Genomic DNA, 8,422 nt, shown 5'->3' on the forward strand with positions numbered 1-8,422 from the left:
CAAAGCCCACTCTGTAGTTAAAGGCATCCTGTACGTTGGACTGTAGCCACTCCTAACTGGTGCCCACCTCCAGGTTCTTCCGTCCACGGCCTAAAGCCCACATCTGGCTCTCTTCATCCTGTGCCGGATGGCCCTGCCTGGCCTCTCATGGCATATGGGATAAAGCCGACACTCTGTTGTCTGGTATGGGAGGCCCTGTAGCTCGGCCCAGCCCAACCTTCCAGCCCTGCCTCCAGCCACTTAGCCCATTTCCCTGAACTGCATCCCGTGACCTCATGCACTGGAGCCCACAGCAGGCACTTTCCCATCTCTTTTCCTTCACTGGACACACTTGTTCCTTCCAGCTGCAGTCATATCTACTGTACTTATGTACGGTACCACCCGCAACTGGGCCAGGAACTGTGAGAGCCCACGGATTTTTTTTTTTTTTGAGACGGAGTCTCGCTCTGTCACCCAGGCTGGATTGCACTGGCGCAATCTCAGCTTGCTGCAAGCTCCACCTCCGGGGTTCACTCATGCCATTCTCCTGCCTCAGCCTCCCGAGTAGCTGGGACTACAGGCGCCCGCCACCACGCCCGGCTAATTTTTTTGTATTTTTAGTAGAGACGGGGTTTCACCATGTTAGCCAGGATGGTCTCGATCTCTTGACCTCGTGATCTGCCCGTCTCTGCCTCCCAAAGGCTGTTTTTAATTCATTCTCACAGCCATTTCCTCTGGCAGAGTGACTGCCTGTGCATGGTCTGTGCCTTTAGTGGCTGAATGGGATATGCACAAATACCTGTTGCCCTAGCGCCTCCTGTGGCGAAGCAGGCCACGATGATGTGACAATGTCTTGTCATGTAATTGGCTGTGAGGACTCTGCTGGATTCCCGGTTGTGTTACTATTTCCATAGATGGTGGGTTAATGACACAGAGGGGTGCTCTTAGCCAAGGGATACACTGGGCAGCGCGGCACTACGCTGCAGTTTTCCGGCTGCAGATTCTGTTTGTCATCTGCTGGAAATGTCCACGATGGATTTAATTTTTAAAAACTTTTTTCTTTCCCAATTTAGGGAATACCCACTCTGGTGTACAGACACGACTGGAACTATGAACATCTCTTTATGGACATCAAGAACAAAATGGCACAGGTGATCCCGATAAACCTGATCCTGTGCACGGGGCTTTCTGCCTTCTCAGTGTGTTTCCCTCCATGTTAGGCCTACTCCAGCCTTGCCCCGGGTGTTTGCTGTGAGCCACAGTTTCTGCGGCCTCCCTGAGGACCCCAGGGGGCGCCCTTACAGAGAGCAAGCAAGACAGCAAATCAGCAAGTTTTCTTGTAGAGTAAAAGCAGATTGACATCTTGTGGGTTTGATTCTTAGGAATGATGTCATGGCCATGCCTGCTGAAGCGGAAAGTCCATGGAACCGATTTGTCCCTGCTCTCCGCATGCGGGTACTGATAGGTAGACCTGTGTGTCTCCATGGCCTCCAGGAACTGCCTGCACACCGTGCGCCCAAGTGTCAGCTGTTAGAGAGTCGGCCCCGCATGTGGCTTGGGCAGTGAAGGGGCTCGGCTCTCTTACCAGGTGGTGAGACGCCAGAAACCCAGCCCACAGACATCCCTCTCCTGCTTTTCATTTCCCAGGACTCCCTCCCCAGCTCGGTCATTAGTGCCATCAGTGGACAGCTGCAGTCCTACAGCGATGCCTGTGAAGTGCTGTCTGTCGTAGAAGTCACTCTGGGGTTTCTGAGCACAGCTGGTGGGGATCCAAACATGCAGCTGAATGTGTATACTCAAGACATCCTGCAAATGGGTGATCAGACGATTCACGTGTTAAAGGTGGGTCTCACACCGAAAAGGAAATCAGCACAGCCCCTCACCCTGGTCTCCTGCTTCCCGCGAGGGATAGGAGCATTCAAGGAGTGCCACTCTAGGCGCTCCTGAAAAGGATGGGGAGACAAGAACAACTGCTCACCCAGTCAGTCCAGCATAAACAGGACACACCAGGGACAGTAGAGACAGACACGCGCTAGAAATGCCAGCAGTCTAGATAGAGCCCAAATGTGACTGAGTACATGAGGCCCCTGCAAACAGCGTGATGTGAGCGGACTGTGAGGTGCCGCAGGAGGGAACTGGTAGATAGGACAGAGATGGCCTTCACAAGGAGGGAGATCACATTAGTACAGGGCAGAACGAAGAGAAGAATGCCTGTGTGGAGAGCACTCAGGCTCCCTGGTGCACGACATGAGTGGGGGTGTGAGACCTCAGCCCCCACTCAGGAATTCTATTCCTTCTGCAGGCCTTAAACAGATGCCAGTTAAAACACACCATTGCCCTCTGGCAGTTCCTGTCTGCTCATAAGTCTGAACAGCTGCTGCGGCTGCACAAAGTAAGTCTGGTCTCTTCCTCTCTGCTGGACAGAGGGACTGCGCTCCCTTCTCCCTGCAGGCTTTAATGCTTCATTTGCTCTTCCGTCGTTTTAGGAGCCATTTGGGGAAATCAGTTCAAGGTACAAAGCGGATCTGAGCCCGGAAAATGCTAAGCTCCTCAGCACATTCCTAAATCAGATTGGCCTAGACGCCTTCCTGCTAGAGCTGCACGAAATGATAATCTTGAAACTAAAGAACCCCCAAACCCAAACCGAGGAGCGCTTCCGCCCTCAGTGGAGGTATGGATTTGCACACCTGTGGGGCGGGGCAGACACAATGTTGTGCTGTCTCTCCTGTGATCTTCTGTAGACACAAAAATAGTTCTTTTCTTACCACAGGATCCCATTTCCTGCTTTTTGCCATTACCAGGGCACCTGAGGACTGGCTTTTTGGTTTTAATCTCTACTGGGTTTTCTTTAAGCAATTACACAAGTGTTTTTCAGACAAGAGTCTTGCCCTGTTACCCAGGCTGGAGTGCAGTGGAGTAATCTCAACTCACTGCAACCTTGGCTCACTGCAACCTCTGCCTCCCCGGTTCAAGCGAGTCTCATGCCTCAGCTTCCCAAATAGCTGGGACTACAGGCGTGTACCACCACGCCTGGCTACTTTTTGTATTTTTAGTAGAGACAGAGTTTCACTGTGTTGGCCAGGCTGGTCTCGAACTCCTGGCCTGAAATGATCTGCCCGCTTTGGCCTCTCAAAGTGCTAGAATGAAAAGGCGTGAGCCACTACACCCAGCCTAAAAGTCATATATTCTAATTTTAACAAGTGGACTATGTCAAAGAGAGGTACATTTTAAATTTGATAGAAAAAGCTATCCTAGGCCGGGTGTGGAGGCTTACCCTGTAATCCCAGCACTTTGGGAGGCCGAGGTGGGTGGATCACCTGAGGTCAGGAGTTCAAGACCAGCCTGGCCAACTGGTGAAACTCTGTTTCTACTAAAAATACAAAAATTAGCCAGGCATGGTGGTACACGCCTGCAGTCCCACCTACTCAGGAGGCTGAGGCAGGAGAATTGCTTTAACCTGGGAGGTGGAGATTGCAGTGAGCTGAGATCGCACCACTGCACTCCAGCCTGGGCAACAGAGGGAGACTTCATCTCAAAAACAAACAAACAAAAGAATAGAAAAAGCTATACCAATGTATAAAGAGTGTATGAGAATACTCAACATTGGATATTATCCATCTTTTACATAGTTGCCAATCTAAAGGCCAAAATGGTATCTCATTTTCACTTGTATTTCCCCATTTACCATGAGGCTGAACATGTTTTTTATATTTATCACCCATTTGTATGTCATCCTGTGAATTGCCTTTATTTTTTATTTTTTGAGACTGTGTCTCACTCTCACCCAAGCTGGAGTACAGTGGCGCAATCTTGGCTTACTGCAACCGCTGCCTTCTGGGTCCAATCGATTCTCCTGCCTTAGCCTCCCTAGTAGCTGGGATTACAGGTGCCAACCACCACGCCCAGCTAATTTTTTCTATTTTAGTACAGAGACGGGGTTTCTCCACGTTGGCCAGGCTGGTCTCGAGCTCCTGACCTCAAGTGATTCACAAGCTTTGGCCACCACACCCAGCCTAAATTACCTCTTAATATCTTTTTCTTTTGCGCTTTGTCTCCGTAATGGTTGTGAGAGCTCTTTGCATAGAACAGGGGTTCATCTTCTCTGCCGTGTGCCACAGTGCTCTATTTCAGCCTTTAATTTTATGAAGTCAAATCTGACAGAATTTTCCTATAAAGGGTCTCTATACAAAAACACTTACTAGGATCTTCCTTATCCCAGGATTATAAACTAGCCTTTTTTTTTTTTTTTTTTTGAGATGGAGTCTTGCTGTGTCATCTAGGCTAGAGTGCAATGGTGTGATCTTAGCTCACTGCAACCTCTGCCTCCTGGGTTCAAGCGATTCTCCTGCCTCAGCCTCCCGAGTAGCTGGGACTACAGGCATGCACCTGCCCGGCTAATTTTTTTGTACTTTTAGTAGAGACGGGTTTCACCATGTTGATCAGGCTGGTCTCAATCTCCTGACCTCAAGTGATCTGCCCGTCTCGGCCTCCCAAAGTGCTAGGATTACAGGCGTGAGCCACCGCGCCCGGCCTGTCCTCTCCCTTCTTGTGCTTTCACATACTTGTTGTATTCACCAGTTTATGTTTCGGTGTAAAGTAAGGATTTAACTTGGTGTTTTCCTGACTAGATCATCAAACTCCACTCTTCCTCACCAATATGTTTCCTATTTGCTATCTTCTTCCATTATGCTATGTGGCATATACTAAATACATTTATGTTCTTTCAACTTTTTCAACAAGTCTTTACTAGCCTGTGCTTTTCATGTAGATAAAAAAGATCCCTTTCCTAGAGAATTTCCAGTCTTTGTTAATGTGAAACATGTAATAGAATACAAGGTTTTTTGAATGGTGAGGCCTGTTTATGCAACCCTGTAAATAAACATCACCTTGCTAGAGGGCCTAAAGTCATGTGAAGGGGCCAGCACAGGGCTTGCTCCGTGGGCTTCTGTCGTGTTTGTGTACTGCATGTGGGAAGCAGCAGTCAGGCACCAGAGCCTTGAACCCAGGATGCTAGTCCCAGTTCAGGAGCTCAGGTCATTGACCTTAAACTGCTCCTGGGGATTTCTGGGTTTTTTTTTTTTTTCTCGTTCTGTCGCCCAGGCTGGAGTGCAGTGGTGCAATCTCGGCTCACTGCAAGCTCCACTTCCTGGGTTCAAGTGATTTTCCTGCCTCAGCCTCCCGAGTAGCTGGGATTACAGGCACCCGCCGCCACGCCTGGCTAATTTTTGTATTTTTACTAGAGACGGGGTTTCTCCATGTTGGCTAGGCTGGTCTCGAACTCCTGACTTCAAGTGATCCACCTGCCTCAGCCTCCCAAAGTGCTAGGATTATAGGCGTGAGCCATTGCGCCTGGCCTAGGATTTTATGTCTTAACGAGCATTTTGGTTCTGCTGATGACAACGGGAAAAAGTGACATGAGGGGACTGATTGGTCCCCTTATGTTATATGGGAGCCTTTTTTTTTTTTTTGAGACAGGATCTCACTGTGGCCCAGGCTGGAGTGCAGTTGTGCAATCTCAGCTCGCTGTAGCCTCCACCTCCTGGGCTCAAGTGGTCCTCCCACCTCAGCCTCCTGAGTAGCTTCGGACTATAGGCATACACCACCACGTGCCCAGCTAATTTTTGTATTTTTGCTAGAGACAGGGTTTCGCCATGTTGCCCAGGCTGGTCTTGAACTCCTGACCTCCACTGACCCACCCACCTCAGCCTCCCACAGTGCTGGGCTTACACACGTGAGCCACACAGTGCTGGGCTTACACACGTGAGTCACCATGCTGAGGAGACTGTTTTAAATGCTCTCTTCTTCTTTGGTTTTTCAGCCTGAGAGACACTCTCGTAAGTTACATGCAAACTAAAGAAAGTGAAATTCTTCCTGAAATGGCATCTCAGTTCCCAGAAGAGATACTGCTCGCCAGCTGTGTCTCAGTGTGGAAAACAGCTGCTGTGCTGAAATGGAATCGAGAAATGAGATAGAATTATTTCCTCAGCTATCTTTGGATGCCTTTGGAGAGAAGACTCCTCTCTCCTCGTCTGCGGCGTGGACTTGATCATGGACTGGTGCCTTTGCATTCAGAAGGAGAGCTGTCAGCGTAGCACCGAATTCAAGACCAAGGCGTGCTACCTGAGCTGACAGCTTTTTGAAAGCCGAGCTGTTTCTGAACCATGTACATACATGTTCTGAAACTTTCTCATCATTTTATGAGTACTGTTCATTGGGAGATGACAATGAAGATTAGATGAAATTGGAAATAAACCAACATTGTTTACATTCCAGGAGACTTGTAGCTCAGCCACACACGCAGTAATGACCTGTGCCCGTTCGCCTCTGGCACTGCCCACCCCTCTTTTTTTTTCTTCTAATTCTGTACTCACAAAAGACAATCTCGTTTCCTTCTTTCTTCCATTCCCTTAAATTCTGAGTATTGTACATATATTTCTGGGTTCCCGCGATGATGTGAAAAACTACCACTGTTTTTTGTCTTCTCACAAAGACAAGAAAAATCAGGGCATTTTGTGAGTGCCTTAAGATCAAACTAACAAGATCTGACCCTCTCCCCTCACAGTGAGCCACTGCCCCACTTCAAGGGGTAAGAGCCAAAAGCCTCATTGTGAAAGGCACTGGACTTGGACCAGGGACACCATCAGGGCCTTGGTTTTCTCACGCATAAAATGGAGAGTGGATTAATCGCCAAAGATTCTTCTGATCTAACATTTTGAAATTATAAGAGAAACTAGATGACTGTAAACTTGGTCACAGGCCTGGTTCTGGCAGTTCTTTGCGGACTTTTTTCTAGCATTATGCCAAATAAACATGCAGTCTCAGTGTGCTCTCGCATGTATGAATATCTAGTCCTTTCTGTGGTTCTCAGCCAAGACATAAAAACTAGGACTCAGAGCGCATACAAAACCAGTTATGTTTCGGAAAGAGGGAAAAGAGTCCCCGAGCCCGGATCTTGTGCTGCTTTTCTCACTGAAGTGTTGCCTTTTTTCTTTACAAAATTTGCTTTGATACTTAGGACCTCTCTGGACTAATTTCTCTTCCTAGACAGCTCAGCACAGCTATTGATATGTTAGAGGCAGTATCCTTAATATTCATTCTACATGAGTTAACGACTTAACTTGAAATTGGGCCTAAGGAGTGAGAGCTACAAAAATACAAAATGCTTGTCCAGGACTCAGCCATGCACACCTTGAGCAGCGCCGGCAGGAGGCACGGAAGGAACTGTGCTCCGTTCTCCTCACTGTCATGGTGCCACCAGTGTCTGATGAAGGGCAGAGTGACCCAGACTGCAGGCAGTAACTGACTTCACACAGTCCCTGGCATTTAGTCATCTGTGATTGTTTTATCACTCTGGACTGTGCAGAGCCACCTGCCACCGAGATCTGCATTCCGACTGCCTATGAACGGGTGTGGGGGCCGGGGGCTGGCTTGCTGAAGTCTTCAACTTGCACTCGGAGCTCCTTTGATACCTCAGAGCTGGCTGTCAGGTGGCAGCTCACACCCAGACTCACTGGCCACACCTCAGCAGGGGGGAGTCGAGTGTCAGTCTCTTTCTGTGAAGGCTTTTTTTTCCCTTTGGCCTGGGAATTTTTCCCATTTTTATGAAGGGGTTTTAAATTGTTTCATTTTGTGTGCTGTGCTTCAAAGCCTTAACTGTCAAATCTTGCATTATCTTGTTTGTACAGAAATATACTGGCCTAGCAGAGGCAAAAAAAAAAAAAAAAGAATTTTATTTTACTTGTCACACCTGTCTTAATAAACTGGAGTTTCGCTGCTAAAGAACTCTTCTCTCTGGGGGCAGAGCTTCTATTTATGGCACATAGACATCAGCTAGGCTTTTGGGAATCGTTCGTGTTCTTTGTGGAAATGTCCTTTAGAAGCACCCATGAAGTAGTATGTTCAGACTGTGCACACAGAAAACATGCTCTGCCTTCACATGCGAGATGGTAGACTTTTCCTCTGGACAAAATGACAGCAGCCTGGCGACTCCACAGTGGAGCTGAGCGCCACTCCCTGTAGCCGATCTGGGACTGAAACGCTTACACCTCTGCCTCAGAGAGGAGTCCCCCATGCCCTGCCTGAAATGACTTCACTGGAAACAGCAGGGCTGCAGCTAACGGGAGTACAGGTAGGAGCTAACTAACTTCACCCATGAGTCCACTTGTGGGGTAAGAGATAAACAGTAACCCTTCCAGGAGCCCACTGACGTTTGAGTGCTAAAAATGCCCCTTTAGGGGGAAAACTGCATTTTCTCTTCCAAAAAGGAAAGGTTCTTCCAGGCGAGAAACCTGTGGTCTAGAACCACAGCAAGAAGAAGAGGCATGCTGGCCTGCACCGGAAGACTCACTTTGTCTGCCCTGCGCCAGCCTCGCCTCACCCTGCAGTTCCCGTTTCCGCCATGGATGCCTCATCACCAACCCTGACCTTCCCCCTCCCAACCCTT

General features: G+C 48.6%; 1 protein-coding gene across 5 annotated transcripts in view; it reads left to right on the forward strand.

Annotated features, from left to right (window-relative positions):
- The window catches only part of RNF213 (ring finger protein 213), a 136,064-nt gene extending 128,306 nt beyond the window's left edge, over window positions 1-7,758 (forward strand). For all 5 annotated transcript variants that reach the window (XM_008956536.5, XM_003831141.6, XM_055101595.2 and 2 more), the window contains 5 exons: window positions 1,053-1,130; window positions 1,627-1,821; window positions 2,282-2,371; window positions 2,466-2,650; window positions 5,798-7,758. In XM_008956536.5, coding sequence (XP_008954784.4) covers window positions 1,053-1,130; window positions 1,627-1,821; window positions 2,282-2,371; window positions 2,466-2,650; window positions 5,798-5,951 — 702 coding nt within the window. In that variant the 3' untranslated portion in view covers window positions 5,952-7,758. The remainder of the gene's footprint in view (window positions 1-1,052; window positions 1,131-1,626; window positions 1,822-2,281; window positions 2,372-2,465; window positions 2,651-5,797) is intronic.
- The last annotated feature ends 664 nt before the right edge of the window (window positions 7,759-8,422 follow it).

Source organism: Pan paniscus, chromosome 19, assembly GCF_029289425.2.
Source record: "Pan paniscus chromosome 19, NHGRI_mPanPan1-v2.0_pri, whole genome shotgun sequence".
In the NCBI taxonomy this organism is placed as follows: Eukaryota; Metazoa; Chordata; class Mammalia; order Primates; family Hominidae; genus Pan; species Pan paniscus.